Source organism: Geotrypetes seraphini, chromosome 6 (assembly GCF_902459505.1).
Source record: "Geotrypetes seraphini chromosome 6, aGeoSer1.1, whole genome shotgun sequence".
Taxonomy (NCBI): Eukaryota; Metazoa; Chordata; class Amphibia; order Gymnophiona; family Dermophiidae; genus Geotrypetes; species Geotrypetes seraphini.
In genome coordinates, this window is record NC_047089.1 from 229,714,244 (window position 1) to 229,730,566 (window position 16,323).

Consider the following 16,323-nt stretch of genomic DNA (forward strand, 5'->3'; position numbering starts at 1 on the left):
CTTACCATCACTCTCAAGTTCGTCCAGTTCATGTCCTTAATGTACACTTTTATTAACTCCTTTTATAAATATAATTTTCTATCTCTATTTTTAACATTTTATTGTAAACCGGCTAGATACCAGTTGATGGTCGATATATTAAAAGTTAAGAAACTTGAAACTTATTGGAAAGTGATGAAATGAATGAATAAAAAACTAGAAATGCATTATTGCAGTATATTAAATAAAATGTGATTGAATATGGGAATTAAAATCTTCCTTACTATTCAATGTAATCCATACAAAGAACAATGGAAAAGATAGCCAAACAGATAACACCTAAAAGAATATATATATACTAGCTTTATAGCCCGTTACATTAACGGGTGCTAGAATATATGTGTGTGTGTCTGTCTTTATTTCTTTCTCTCTCTGTCTCCTTAGCCGCTTTCTTATTTCTGTCTTTCTTTCTTTTGGCTGACCACCACCACCCCTTGCGTGCTCTCCCTGTCCATTCTCCCTTCCTTTTACCTCCCCTGTGTCCACCCCCTCTTCACTGCTCCCCTTATCCAGCAACAGCCCTTCTCCCTCTGTTTTACCTCCCCCCTGTCCATCAGCACCTCTTCCTGCTCCCCCTGTCCAGCAGTAGGCCTCCCTTCCTTTCCCTTCCCCCCCACCAGACCAGAACCTCCCTTCTGTCTATCCTCCCATCAATCCAGCATCTCCCCTCTGTCTCCTCCTGTCAGCCGCTGCGGTTCGCCATCTCGTCGAGCCGCTGCTGACAGGCGGGGTCCAGCTCCAGCGCGTCGCTCACCATCGACACTGCGGGAGCCCCAGCGCATCACCCTGGCACGGGTAGGCGAGCGGCAGTTGATTGCAGAGCGCGCGAGGCCAGCTTTTCAGACCTTCTCAAGGAGGCGGGACAGGCTGGTGAGGAGCTTCGGGGGCTGCTGCTGTTAGCCCCGGCAGAGACGGAGCAGCCGAGCTGAGCTGGCGGCAGAGCCCTCGTGTGTGTGTCCCCCTCCTCCCCGGTGCCAGCGCCGCTCTCCCTCTCAGCAGGCTAGGCCGGACCGCGGCTTCTTCGCTCCGAAGCTCGGCAGTGGGGCGGTGAGCGGGCGCAGGGGGATCGGGGTCATGCTGCCAACAGGACAGCCTCGGCCCTCTCCCTCCTCCCCTCACGGAGCGCGCATGCGCACTCTCGCCTTGGCACATCCCGACAGATCAGATCTTGGGGAACACGCGGCGAGAGTGCGCATGCGCGCTTAGAATATTATTATTATAGATATAGATAAACTGAGGAACCAAAGGTATTGACAAGAACTTAAAAAACAACCAAGAATACACAGGAAAACTAGTCTTAAAGGGGTAATGTGTACATTAAATTTTGTCTCCAGGCATTCTATTGTGAATAAACAAACTTAAAACCAATTGCTAACTATGTTTAGACATAAAAATAGTTTCTGTCAAAAAAATCCATCCTGTTTGAAAAACTTAGGGGCTCCTTTTACAAAGGTGCGCTAGCGTTTTTAACGCACGCACCAGATTAGCGCGCGCTACCCGAAAAACTACCACCTGCTCAAGAGGAGGCAGTAGTGGCTAGCACATGGCATTTTAGCGCGCGCTATTCCGCTTGTTAAGGGCCTAACGCACCTTTGTAAAAGCAGCCCTAGATGTCAAACTATAAAAGCATTCACAGGTATCCTAAAAGTAGGGATCGATTGCCAAGCATTGGCACACTTGCGCAATTTAACCAAAATGAAAGTGCAAACAAGTTAAAAAAAAAAAAAATCAAAAACGCCAGTCTATGTAATATACCCGGGGCAGTGATGGATTAAGTGGCTTGCACAGGGTTTGAACCCACAACCTCAGGGTGCTGAGCCTGTAGCCTCTAACCACTCTGCCACACTCTCCTCCTCTTGGCTTGCTATTTCCTCTTATCTTGCTGTCTTATTCAGCCACTCAAAATGTGCAATAAATATCCTCTTTCAGCAGCAAATTACGTGATCTTTGAATACTTGCGTAGTATCTTTGTCTAACGCATAGGTTGGTCTAATGAAAGATTAAAAATAGGAGCATTGATATGGCAACAAAGTTTTGTTTGTGGCAGCATAAGAACGACAATAAACAGTGAAAGCAAAAGTAATAGCACTGTAAAATTCAAACATAAAATGAAGATAGGCAAAATTAGCAAGAGAAGCAGAGGGAAGGGTGGTCAGTTACATAGTAGATGACGGCAGATAAAGACCCGAATGGTCCATCCAGTCTGCCCAACCTGATTCAATTTAAATTTATTTTTTATTTATTTTTTATTTTTTTCTTCTTAGCTATTTCTGGGCAAGAATCCAAAGCTTTACCCGGTACTGTGCTTGGGTTCCAACTGCCAAAATCTCTGTTAAGACTTACTCCAGCCCATCTACACCCTCCCAGCCATTGAAGCCCTCCCCTGCCCATCCTTCACCAAATGGCCATACACCGACACAGACCGTGCAAGTCTGCCCAGTAACTGGCCTAGTTCAATATTTAATATTATTTTCTGATTCTAAATCTTCTGTGTTCATCCCACGCTTCTTTGAACTCAATCACAGTTTTACTCTCCACCACCTCTCTCGGGAGCGCATTCCAGGCATCCACTACCCTCTCCGTAAAGTAGAATTTCCTAACATTGCCCCTGAATCTACCACCCCTCAACCTCAAATTATGTCCTCTGGTTTTACCATTTTCCTTTCTCTGGAAAAGATTTTGTTCTACGTTAATACCCTTCAAGTATTTGAATGTCTGAATCATATCTCCCCTGTCTCTCCTTTCCTCTAGGGTATACATATTCAGGGCTTCCAGTCTCTTCTGGCGCAAGCCTCCTATCATTTTCGTCGCCCTCCTCTGGACCGCCTTACATAGCGGTGAAAATGAAGAATACAGCTTTTAGATATGTACATCAAAAAAGGCAAAAATTGCAAGGGGGAAATAGGGCTAACGAAGGGCTAAACTGGAACAAAACAACCAGACAAAGGAGAACTCAGACCCCATTTACCTACCCCCCATTCAAAGGTACACAGCGCAAGAAGTTGTATGACAACCTACTAGCAACGCAAGCAGCTAAACTTGATCACCCCATCTCCAACATGCTGACAGCAACGACCGACTTCAAATCATTTCGAAAAGAAATCGAAACCCTGTTATTCAAAAAATTTATCAAGAAATCATAACACATCTCCATGTCTATTCCCACTCTTGTAAATTTCCCTTCAAAGTCTCAACCATGTAAACAGCTCCCTAATTTGTAATTTTCCTGGAAATGTCCAGTTATCTTCTTTTGTAATCCACCTAGAACTGCAAGGTACTTGCAGAATAGAAGTCACTAATGTAATGTAAAAAGAAAATCATTTATCCCAGGACAAGCAGGCAGCATATCCTCTACATGTAGGTGACGTCACCGATGGAGCCCCCTAGCGGAAGTTTTTGCAAGCAGATTTGCTTGAAGACCTTCAAGCTTGCGATTGGCCCGGGCATGCGCGCGTGCTCCTCCCGCCCGACCTAGGGCATACGTCTCCTCAGCATGGCCTCAATTCTATGTTATCCATGGAGCCAGAAGCACTGCTCCCTTGCTTCGCGCGATCTCATTGTCCTCTTGCGCCGTGGCTTATTTGGTTACTTTTAGTATAGTTGCTGTGCTCGCATCTTTATTTTTCTTTTTTTCTGTTCGTATATTTTTGACCGGGTTCCCGGCCGTGTTCTGGCCGCCTGGCCTCGCGGGGCCGCGGCCGTCCTTTTTCTTATGTCCCAGCCTTGTTCCGGGTTTAAAAACTGTACCCAGTGCAACTGGGTTATCTCCATCACTGACCCTCATCGTTGGTGTGTGGAGTGCCTAGGTGCGGAGCACCGCGCTGAGTCATGTCCACATTGTGTGACTTTGCAACCGCGGGCTCTTCGTCGGAGAGTGGCCAAGATTCTCCAACTATTTGGTCCCATGGATCCTCGGCCTCGGCGCCCTCGTTGGGTGCCTCGGCCTCGAAGTCACCCTTGGCCTCAAAGGCTCTGGTCTCTGCTCCTCCTGCTACTCCGGTCTCGGGTAAGTCTCCTCTTTCCTCCTCAGGCCTTGAAGAAGTCCAACCTCGAAAGTTTACACTGCCATCCCTCTGGGCAGGGAAGGCCGTATGATGGACAAATTTGGTCGCTGTCTTTATCAAAACTCAATGATGGTGAACCGTGTCCTCAACTATAATTTTATCTTCACGTCCTACCTCAGGTTCTGTGTGGACACCCTCCGCTCGTTCCGGGAGGAGGTGCCGGATTCTCAGCTTCAGGAATTTCGTCTCCTCGAGGAGACCCTCTCCCAGCTCGGCCTCTACATGTTATCCTCGAGGTTCACGGCGTTTGCCATCGCCATGCGTCGTCTTGCTTGGCTCAGGATTGTGGACATGGATCCCAATCTCCAGGATTGTCTTGCCAGTCTCCCTTGCGTGGGTAATGAACTCTTTGATGATTCCATAGAGGCAGCCACCAAGCGCCTCTCGGAACACAAACGGTCCTTCCCTTCTCTAGTGAGACTTAAGCCGAAGACCCCTCCGGCTCGGCAATACAAAATTCCTCTCCGGAGGTATCCACAGAAATCTACTCCTGCATTCTCTCGGCCTCAGTGACAAGCTAAGGCCAAGCCTGGGCTGTCTTTTTGACAATTCCAGTCTGAGCCTTTGGGTTCCCTTCCTCCTGGAGCCGTCCCCCTCCCCATCGGGGGTTGTCTATTTCATTTCAATGCCCAGTGGGAAAGTCTTACCACCGACAGTTGGGTACTTTCCATCATCCGAGAGGGGTACTCCCTTCACTTCAGTCGCGTGCCCCTGGACCTTCCTCCAAGAGAGTATCCTTTTGCCTGGTCTCAGCTGCCTCTCCTTCTGCAGGAAGCTCAAGCCCTTCTTCGCCTTTGGGCAATCGAGGAGGTTCCTCCGGACCAGTGGAATACCGGATTTTATTCCTGGTACTTTCTGGTACCCAAGAAGACGGGGGATCTGCATCCGATCCTGGACTTCCATGCTCTGAACAAGTTTCTGGTCAGGGAGTGGTTCAGAATGCTCACCCTTCCTACCTTGTACCCACTCTTGGACGAGGGGGACTGGTTGTGCTCACTGGACTTCAAGGAGGCGTACACGCACATTCTGATACACCCGGCCTCTCGCCGGTATCTGAGATTCCGGGTGGGGGATCTCCACCTCCAATACCGTGTTCTTCCCTTCGGCGAGGGTTTACACAAAATGTCTAGTTGTGGTAGCTGCGGCCCTGTGTCTCTGCGGCCTGCAGGTGTTTCCCAACTTGACGACTGGTTGATCAAAGCGTCCTCGCGCCACAAGGTTCTGCGAGCGACGGATCAGACCATCTTGTTCCTTCAGAGTCTCGACTTCGAGGTGAACTTCCCCAAGTCTCACCTCTATCTGTCCCAGTCTCTGGAATTCATCGGAGCGCTCCTGGACACGGTTCGTCTCCACTCCTTCTTGCCTCAGCCTCGTCAAGAGGCCCTTGTTCGTTTATGCCAGAGGGGGGCCCATCTGTCTTTGGACAACCAGGTTGACATGTATTATATCAACAAACAAGGGGGCACGGGGTCCCTGTCCCTGTGCCAAGAGGCGATGCGGCTCTGGGATTGGGCCATTCACCGCAACATGTTCCTTCAAGCGGTCTACATTCAGGGCCAGCACAATTGTCTGGCGGACAGGTTGAGTCATCTTCTGCAGCCTCACGAGTGGTCCATCCATTCCTTGACCCTGCGTCAAGTGTTTGCTCATTGGGGGACCCTGGACATCGATCTGTTTGCGTCCCTTCTCAATCACAAGTTGCCTCGCTTCTGCTCCAGGGTTTACACCCCTCTCAGACTCGAGGCGGATGCTTTCCTGCTGGACTGGATGAACCTGTTTCTGTATGCATTCCCTCCATTCCCTCTGATTCTGAAGACTCTCCTCAGGCTCAAGTCCACAAGTGCCACCATGATTCCGATAGCCCCTCGGTGGCCCTGACAGCCGTGGTTCTCCCTTCTGTTGCAACTTAGTTCCAGGGAGTCTCTTCTTCTGCCTGTTTTTCCTTCTGTGCTTACACAGAGTCGAGGTTCTCTGCTTCATCCCAACCTTCAGTCTCTGCAATTAACGGCTTGGTTCCTCGAGACTTAGTCCCCTCGTTACAGCTCTCTCAGCCTATGCTGGACGTCCTGGAGGCGTCTCGGAAGGAGTCCACTCGCCAATGTTACCCTCAGAAGTGGACCCGATTTTCTTCCTGGTGTGCTACTCGACAGCAGGAGCCAATGTCTGCCTCCTTACCTGCTGTTCTGGATTATCTGTTACACTTGTCTGGCGCTGGACTCAAATCCTCTTCGGTTCGGGTCTACCTTAGTGCCACTGCTGCCTTTCATCAGCCGATTGACGGGAAGCCTATCTCTGTTCATCCTGTGGTTTCCCACTTCATGAAAGGCCTTTTCCACGTTTATCCGCCCCTTAAACCTCCTCCTGTGGTCCTTACTCACTTGTTGAAACCCCCGTTCGAGCCGCTAGTGCGGGTTCACTTTGAAGTATCTTACCTGGAAGGTTGTGTTTCTAATTGCTCTCACTTCTGCCCGTCGGGTCAGTGAGCTTCAAGCCTTGGTTGTGGACCCACCTTTCACTGTCTTCCATCATGATAAGGTGGTTCTCCATACCCATCCTAAGTTCTTGCCTAAGGTTGTTTCTGAGTTTCACATCAACCAATCCATTGTTCTTCCTGTGTTTTTTCCGAAGCCCCATTTTCACCCTGGAGAAGTGACTCTGCATTCTCTTGATTGTAAGCGTGCGCTGGCCTTCTACTTGAAGCGCACTGCTACTCATCGTTCTGCTCCCCAGCTGTTTCTCTCTTTCGATCCTGATAGCTTGGGTCGCTCTGTTTCTAAGTTGACCATTTCTAACTGGTTGGCCACTTGTATCTCTCTGTTACGCTCAGGCTGGTCTCTCCCTGCCGGGTCCAGTCACAGGCCACAAGGTCCGAGCGATGACAGTGTCTGTTGCTTTCCTCCGCTCGACTCCGATTGAGGAAATCTGTAAGACTGCCACTTGGTCCTCGGTTCATACGTTTACCTCGCACTACTGTCTGGATGCTTTCTCCAGGCGTGACGGCCATTTTGGCCAGTCCGTTTTGCAAAATCTATTCTCCTAAATTGCCAACTCTCCCTCCATCCCATTATGGTTAGCTTGGAGGTCTCCCACATGTAGAGAATATGCTGCCTGCTTGTCCTGGGCTAAAGCACAGTTACTTACCGTAACAGGTGTTATCCAGGGACAGTAGGCAGATATTCTCGCAACCCACCCGCCTCCCCGTAGTTGGCTTCTTTGCTAGCTATCTGAACTGAGGAGCCACGCTGAGGAGACGCATGTCCTAGGTCGGGCGGTAGGGGCTCGCGCGCATGCGCGGGCCAATCGCATGCTTGAAGGTCTTCAAGCAAGTCTGCTTGCGAAAACGTCCGCTAGGGGGCTCTGTCGGTGGCGTCGCCCACATGTAGAGAATATCTGCCTGCGCTCCCTGGATAACACCTGTTACGGTAAGTAACTGTGCTATATTCACACTAGCAAGAGAGGATCAAAGGTGTAGGAATAGCAGCCTAGTGATTAGAGAAGTTGGTTGTGACCCTGGAGAGCTAGGGCTTAAATCTCGCACCTCCTTCTTAGATAGGACCCTAGCATTTCAAGCTGAAGGCAACATTCTTGGTTAGGTTAATGTAGTCAGCAAGCTATGTTATCCTATTGCTGTTTTTGGAAATTAATTAAGACCACTTTGGGCTCATTTTACTAAGGTGCGCTAGGGCTTTAACGTGTGGAATAGCGCGTGCTAGACCTTAACACCAGCGTTGAGCTGGCGTTAGTTCTAGAAGCATAGCACGCGGTTGTTTCCTGCGTGCGCTAAAAACGCTAGCGCACCTTAGGAAAAGGAGCCCCTTGTTCGATAAATTTATTACTTAGTGAGTTTTATTATTGAAATTCTATTCTATAAATAATTGTATTTTTTTACTGTACTATTGTATTTTACTAATTGTCCAGCTTTTTTTTAGTGTAAACCGCCTAGAACTTTTGGTTATGGCGGTATAAAAGAATAAAGTTATTATGATTATTATTATTCATGAACTTGGGCAAGTTGACCTCAAGCTGAGCCTAGAGCTCAGATTCGGAGAAGATGAGTAATGAATCTAAAATCCAGAGGCAAAAGTCAAGTCTGTGAAGGACTATGGCGTCAACTATATGCTGAAGAGGTAATATGCAAGGTGCTGGCATGGGAAACTATGGAAGGGCAGATATGTATATGTTCCACCAGAGTAGGAAGTACAGATTTATTCATCTGATATCAGTGGAGAAGGGAAGAGCTTTTGAATTTAACTCATGCCTTTTTCAGTTGTAGTTTAAGGCAAATTGCACTCAGGTACTGTAGGTATCTTCCTGTCCCCAGAGGGCTTACAGTCGAAGTCTGTACCTGAGTCAGTTTGAGGGTTAAGTGACTTGCCCAAGATACTACAATGGGATTTAACTAGAGAATGACACAGGGACCGATTTTTTTTATTTTTATTTTTTCCTCCCCGTAGTCCCTGCTTTCCCCCCACCAAAAAAAAAAGGTTGTAACTGTCTTCAGTTTTAGCTTCCACAATGCTGTTTTGGTGATTCTGGCATGATTTTATCCCAATCTATCTTTTCTATACAGTACTGACATCTAATATTATAGCCTCTTCTACCCATGGCATGTTATTGCTTCTATATGCATAAGCTGATATATAGGGAAGTGAGCAGGGTAATTAGACACAAGCGCACTTTTAAGCAGCTGTGTGGGTGCTAATTAAGTTGCTAGCTTTGCTCTAGGTATGTAAAAATGTACATGGAAAATGACACACGACGCAAGTTTTATTAACATAGTTATTTCGTTTATTAATTGCCATAATGAATTATCAAAAGATTAGTTGTGTCATCTGGGAGGTCTTTACAGCTACCAAACGCTGGCTTTCCTGACAAAGATCTCAACCCGATAATTCATCGCTCCCCAATATGTACCTTTTGTCCTGCATGACATCATTACTTGTCAGCCAATCCATTAACAGAGGCTGTCCTTAAATTTGGACAAAGAACTTCCTTATACGAAAAGCAGGCGTTTTGTAGAAAAACTCCAGAAAATACTGCACCATCATGTCCCGCACTGTCCATTCCATTAACGTACCACAGCTATCGCACCCTACAGTCCACGAGCCACTGTTCAGGAAGTTACTACTACTGCTTCTGCTAATAAGTTTCTATAGTACTACTAGGCATACACAGTGCTGTACATTAGAGAATAACACGGGGACAAATTTTTCCCCATCCCCGTGGGAACTCATTTTCCCATCCCCATGAGTTCTTTTCCTGTTCCTGCCCCATTCCTGCAAGCTCCATCCTCCCCACCGCCGCAGCTGCGCACCCCGCACCCTCCCCTGCTGACCCTTTCATCTCTCCCATCCGAACCCCGACCGTGAGCCGAAATACCTGGAAACAAACGGCAGCGTAGGCTGCATCGTGGCCTGCTTTCTCATGTCCGGACATTCCTCTGCCACATCACTGATGATGTCATCAGCAACGTTGCATAGAACGGCTGGGCGTGAAAAGGGCAGGCCGCGATGCAGCCTACGCTGCCGTTTGTTTCCAGGTATTTTGGCTCGCGGTCGAGGTTCGGATGGGAGGGAGAGGTGAAAGGGTCGGCGGGGGAAGCACTGCTGCCAGCGACTAGGGCTTATTTTCGGGGAAATACGGTAATAGTAGCAAAGCAGCAGAGTAAGCAGGTAGAAGTGTGTTTATTCACTAATGTCTGTTTCCAGTTTCCTTGAGCACCAGGCCTTCTACATGTGGATATAAAATCAGTGAAGTATATGTTAAATTTGAAATCTTGGAAATAAAAATGTAATGTACATTTCTTTTTTTCTTTGCATACTTTGTCTTCAGGGATCTTAATTCACCATCACCGTTCATCTCGACCTGCTTGAATATTAAGAGGCTTGAGTGTGACTTCTCGCTGCTCTCTTTTTTCGCTTCCTATTTTGTGCGTGTTTGGGCTGAGGTCCAGAACAGAACCTCAGGCTGTGTGGATATCCACTTCAGTCCTGCTTCGCAAAGTAAGCTTTTATTTTTCTTGTCAGAAGAAATTCTTCATAATAAGGGCATATGCCGTATATACTCAAATATAGGATGGGGGTCTCGTCCTATATTCGGGTCATCACCCTATGACCACCCAGCCCGTTCCTGGACTTGTTGCAGGCCTCAACCAGCCTGCTGTATGACCTGGTAGGCCGGGACAGGAGGAATCCCTCCCGTCCCAGCCGACTAACAATTTTTTTTTTTTTTTTTAAATCCCCCCCATACCTTTTTTGCCGTTTTTAATCCCTGGTGGTAACACGGTGTATGGGGCAGAAGTGATCTTTCCGGGCTCGTGCCCCTTGCTGAGCCTCTCCCTCCCTGAATGTCTGCCTCCGATCTCGCGGCCAACGGCACACCCAACAGGACCGAGCTTTTCGTGCTCCCTGCCTGGCCCCGTGCTGCTCTCTAAATGGCTGCTGCCAGTTCTCATGGGACAAGAACTGGCGGCAGCCATTCAGAGAGCGGCGCAGGGCCGGACAGGAAGCATGAAAAGCTCTGTCCTGTCGGGTATGCCAATGGCTGCGAGATTGGAGACATCCAGGGAGAGAGAGGCTCAGCACGGGGCATAAGTGCAGAAAGATCGCTCCTGCCCCATACACTGCTGGACCACCAGGGATTAAAAAGGTACATGTGGGGGTGGGGGGGGGCTTTAAAAAAAAAAAATTGTTAGTCGGCTGGGACGGGAGATGGGAGGGATCCCTCCTGTCCCAGCCTACCACTAGACCACCAGAGAGGGTACAGGGTAGGAAGTTGGGACAGAGTGCAAAGCCTGGCTGGAAGTGAGGGGGCTGGGTGCAGAGCCTGGCAGGGCAGTGAGGGAAGAGGGCTGGGTACAGAGCCTGGCAGGGGAGGGTGTGAGGGAGGGGACACTGGGTGCAGGTCCTGGCAGGGCATGGCACTAGAATATTAAGCCCCCGTCTTATATTTGAGTCAACCATTTTTCCTCCTTTATTGGGGGCAAAATGGGGGTCTCGACTTCTATTTGAGTATAATACGGTAAATAAAGATTAACAAAGCAAAATTACAAAATAAGGTGATACCTCTCTATTCTAATTTGACTAGCTTTATATAGCAGGTCAAGCTACAATAAACACAATCTAATTAAGGGTTCTTGGCAGTACAGATTCAATTACTATGTACCTTTTTTCAGTGGATAAAATATGTATATCTCTGTCATTTAGAAGTTGTCACAGAACAGGCACAAAAACTGAACAGAGGGCAAAACAAAACCCAGGGGAGAGGGTGGGAAAGTGTTTCCAGTTTTTATTTAATAAACATTGTACATTTTTTCATTGTGGGTGTTTGGAGCTTCTGATTTTAGGTTTTAATTGATAAATCTCATTCATTTTATGAAAAATAGAATGTTTATTAGTTTATGAGGTAGGGAGGGGGTATTTTATTATTACATATATCATACAATAATGGAGTATATGGTTGGGGGGATGGGCGAGGGATAGGGATAAGAATATATGTAATATACCAATGATTGTTTATAAGTGATGTATTTATTGTTACTGTGAATGAAAATATTAACACTTAATGTAATTTGTGAAAATGAATAAAGAATTATAAAAAAAAAAAGAAAAGAAAAATAGAATTGTTCATGGGATTTTTCCTTTTAGGCACAAAATAATTGAGATATCAATGGATCAATTGGTATCACATGATAGTTTAAATATTTTTCAGTTTTTGGAATCATCTAAGGATTGCATAACAAAACGAGCTACTTTATTGGTTACATTTAAGAAAGAATTAGGAAAGCAGGTTATTCTTAAATTATACAGTGGAACCTTGGTTTACGAGCATAATTCGTTCCAGAAGCATGCTCGTAAATCAAGTTACTCGTATATCAAAGCGAGTTTCCCCAAAGGAATGAGTGGAAACTTGCTTTGATTCGTTCCACCAAACCCCCCCCCACCCGAGGCTACTGGCACCGCTCCATCACCCCCACCCCCCGCGAGAACCGCATCGCACCCCTGTGCTGAAAGCGGCATCCACCCGCCCTTCCTCTCAAGCACGCTCCTTACCCCTTCTGCTGATTGTGAGTGAAAGCAAACTCCCGCCTCTTGCTTGGGCCGGACCTTGAGCATTTGCGCATGCTCAAGAAGGCCTTGAGCATGCGCAGATGCTCAAGGCCCGGCCCAGGCAAGAGGCGGGAGTTTGCTTTCACTCTCACAACCAACAGAAGGGGTAAGGAGCGTGCTTGAGAGGAAGGGCGGGCGGATGCCGCTTTCAGCACGGGTTGCGATGCAGTTCTAACAGGGGGTGGGTGCAATGCCGGTTCAGGGGGTGTGATGCCGGTTAGAGCGGGGAGGAGGTGCTCGCATATCGGAACATGCTCGGTTTGCGAGGCAAAAGTTTGCTGAGTGTTTTGCTCGTCTTGCAAAACACTCGCAAACCGGGTTACTCGCAAACCGAGGTTCCACTATATTTTGCTAAAAAGCAGGCCTTGTTTTGTGGTCAACAATTAAGGGCTCCTTTTACGAAGCTGCGTTAGGACATTAACGCACGGAATAGCGTGTGCTACATCGCCCCGCGTGCTAAATGCTAACGCCAGCATTGAGCTGGCATTAGTTCTAGCCGCGTAGCACTCGGTAATATCCTACGTGTGCTAAAAACGCTAGCACACCTTAGTAAAAGGAGCCCTAAGAGTTTTTCCTGATATATCCAGGCAAATTCCTACAGCTTAAGCCTAAGGTTTTGGCTATGGGGGCTTCTTTCTTTCTTAGATTTCCATGTAAATGTTTGATATCTTATGTAATGATAAATAGATATTTGTGGATCCATCGCATTTAGAGAATTTCCTTCAAGATAAACCTTTACATGAGAGAGTTTTAGAGATTAGTGCAGTGGCTGAAGATAAATAAATGACTAATGAAAAGACTTTTCTTTTATGCCTGTTTCGAAAATATTATGAATAATTTCTTTAAAAAAAATTTCCCTAGCCTATTAAGGCAAAAAATAGCCTCAATAATGTAGACTACAATGTTAGGAATTTATTTATTTAAAATTTTTTTATACCGTTTACAACTAAAATGGTTAACAGGATATAAATACATAGTTTTAAATCATAATAAAATAAACATACAAATATGCCTTAAATTTTATAGCTAAAAAATACTAACATAGCTTTGCATAAAAACAGAACTTAAGAAACATAGATAAAAATAGCATGTCATAAGACACAGATTAATAGCTTATCTGTGGATCATAAACGATTCATCAAGTTTACCAAAAAAGATATATCTAAAAAAAAAAGCATCAACAAATAAAGGGCTTCGGGGCTGTTGCCGCGTGGCAGCCACTAGTGCGGCTTTGTAAAAGTGGCCCTGTGTTTTAAGTAGTTTTCTATGTATTTTTCGCTCCATAAGACGCACCTGACCATAAGACGCACCCTAGATTTAGAGGAGGAAACAAAAAAAAAGCATTCTGAACCAAATTCTCCCTGCAAGGCTCTGCACACAATCCCACACTCCTTGCCAAGCTCTGCACCCTGTCCCACCCACCCCTGCCAGGCTCTGTACCCTCTCTCCCCCCTCTGGTAATCTAGTGGTAGGCCGGAACAGGAGGGGTCCGTCCCAGCGGACTAACAATTCTTTTCACCCCCAGTACCTTTTTAAATCATCCCCCGTACCCCCCAGTACTTTTAAATCATTCCCCCTTACCCTCCAATACTTTTAAGTTTAAATCTTTTTTTATTAGAAATTTAAAAATATAGAATACAAGAATATATTAAATCATCCAGCAGAGGTTACAGAAAGTACCCCAACCCCATCTCACTCCCCCACCCCCTCTCTTATGATCAAACAATTTGTATTGAGCAGAACAGTATACAAAATACACAACAGTGGTAACAAGATCACAAAAGTGACAATCATAATATCATCAAATATTCACATCGTTAGAACTACAATATCTCCCATCCCCCAAAAGCAACAAGAAAACCCCCCCACCACCCTATTTCAACAACACATCTATGTGGCATCAATGCCTGAGAAACCACAGCCCTTGGGGGAGGAAACAAGAGGCACTGAAATCCCTTTCTGCCCCTAATATAGCTCCATTATTGGGCAATAAGAGGTAACAAAATGGCAGAACCAGAAGATGACTCTGATGTGTGAGAGACAATGAGTGACTCTTTAACCAGCTCCAGAAAAAATGCTGCAGGTCAGAGCTCATCCCAGAACAGGTTAACATTTTAACCCCAGGAAAATATGACACATCAACAATCTCCAGTTTACATTGCTTAGGAAGTACAATTATAATGAAAATTCCCTTTCCCAAAAATATGATAAAAAGAAAGATGCACAAGATTAATTTGGTGCTGATTAACGTGAGTCCACTCCTAATATAGACCCCTTGCACAAAGGGGGGAGGGAGGAAGAAAGGTCTGTCTTCCACAGTGGCAGCCCTGACCGTAGGATGGGCAGAAAAATCTTTAATCTCCAGTCCACTCTAGTCCTCCGCACCCCCGGACCTTTTTAAATAGATGGCTGTTTTGTCCTATTTCTGCGGCGCACAGGTCAGGAGCAGGGAGGTCAAGCGAAAGCTTTCCGCGTTTCCGCCTGGCCCCGCGCTGCTATCTGAATGGCTGCCGTGAGTTCTCGCGAGTCCCACAAGAACTCGGGGCAGACATTCAGATAGCGGCGGGAGCCCAAATAGGAGCGCGGAAAGCTCGCACCTGACCTCCGCGCTCCTGACCTGTGCGCCGCTAGCAAGGGAGGGATACACGCTGGACCACCAGGTAGTATGACGGTGGCGGACGGCGCTGGACCACCATGATGACAGCGGCGGGCGGCAGCAGATGATGACAGCGGCGGGTGGCGGCAGATGACGATGGCGGGCAGGTGTTTTAAAAGGTGCGGCTACCACTGCAGAAAGACCCCTCCCTCCCCTGGAACTAGACTTTTTAGAAGGCACCATAAGGAGCACAAAAAACCCCTTCACCAAACCCTGGTAAACCCCCAACCTACCAACACCCCACTACCCCAAATAACCAGAGGCTCACCTCACAGGCTGTGCCCCACCAGTGCTACTAGCAAACCCGCACCAAGCTACGCACACCCTGAACTTGCCACAGAAATGGGCTGTCATGATCCTCAAGGCTCCACCGCAGGAACTGCAGCACTGCCGACATCTCAGGAGCACGAAGAGCCCTCCACGGAAGACCAAAAAGCCGGCTTTTCCGACCAAATCGAGGCTCTTGCACTCCTGGACCGCAGCGCACACCTGACACCGCTGCCAACACGGCAAAGCGGCTGACTCCTGCTGCCGCAACTGCTGACATGGCAGCAGCTGACTCTTTCTCCTGACTCCTGCTGCCAACAATGGCAAAGCGGCTGACTCCTGCTGCCGCAACTCCACGAAGGGCCAGCGGCGTGCAATTGGGCCCACAAGCCTTCCCCCGATGCCAATTCTGACATCGGAGATAAGATCCGGGCCAGCGATTAGCTGACCTGGACCTTCTCTCCGACATCAGAATTGATGTCGGAGCAAGACTTGTGGACCCGATTGCACGCCGCTGGCCCTTCTCTTCATTTCCTGTGGCAGTAAGCAGGTAAGAGGGCAGCGAGCAGCACCAGCAGCGGTGGGGGAGGGCAGGGTGGCGACGGGCAGCAGTAGAACACCGGGGGGGGCAATGGGCAGCAGCAGAATGCCCGGGGGGTGAGGCGGAGGTGTATTCGCTCTATAAGATGCATCCACTTTTCCACCCCCATTTTGGGGGTGAAAAAAGTGCATCTTATGGAGCATAAAATACGGTAACTTACTCTTACAAAGACTAGGGGACACTCGAAGTTACAGGGAAATACTTTTAAAACCAATAGGAGGAAATATTGTTTTCACTCAGAGAATAGATAGGCTCTGGAACGCATTGCCAGAGGTTGTGATAAGAGCAGATAGCGTAGCTGGTTTTATCTATATATTATTTTTTATTTTCAAATTTTACAGAAAGTGTACAACATGTTAAAATACAATTGATGAATATACAATAACACTTTTATATCTAATACATTATGTTTAGCGTAGCTGGTTTTAAGAAAAGTTTGGACAAGTTCCTGGAGGAAAAGTGCATAGTCTGTTATTGAGAAAGACAAGGGGGAAGTCACTGCTTTCCCTGGATCAGTAGCATGGAGAATTGCTACTCCTTGGGTTTTGGCCAGATACTAGGGACCTGGATTGGCCACCATGAGAACAG

The 16,323-nt window shown here is 47.2% G+C and overlaps 1 protein-coding gene across 2 annotated transcripts in view; it reads left to right on the plus strand.

The window, feature by feature from the left end:
• The window catches only part of IL10RB (interleukin 10 receptor subunit beta), a 75,015-nt gene that overhangs the window by 23,150 nt on the left and 35,542 nt on the right, over positions 1–16,323 (plus strand). For both annotated transcript variants that reach the window (XR_004539905.1, XM_033948991.1), the window contains exon 3: positions 9,936–10,105. Coding sequence is in view for 1 of the 2 variants with exons in the window: in XM_033948991.1 (XP_033804882.1) it covers positions 9,936–10,105 (170 nt within the window). In the remaining variant the exon portion in view is untranslated. The remainder of the gene's footprint in view (positions 1–9,935; positions 10,106–16,323) is intronic.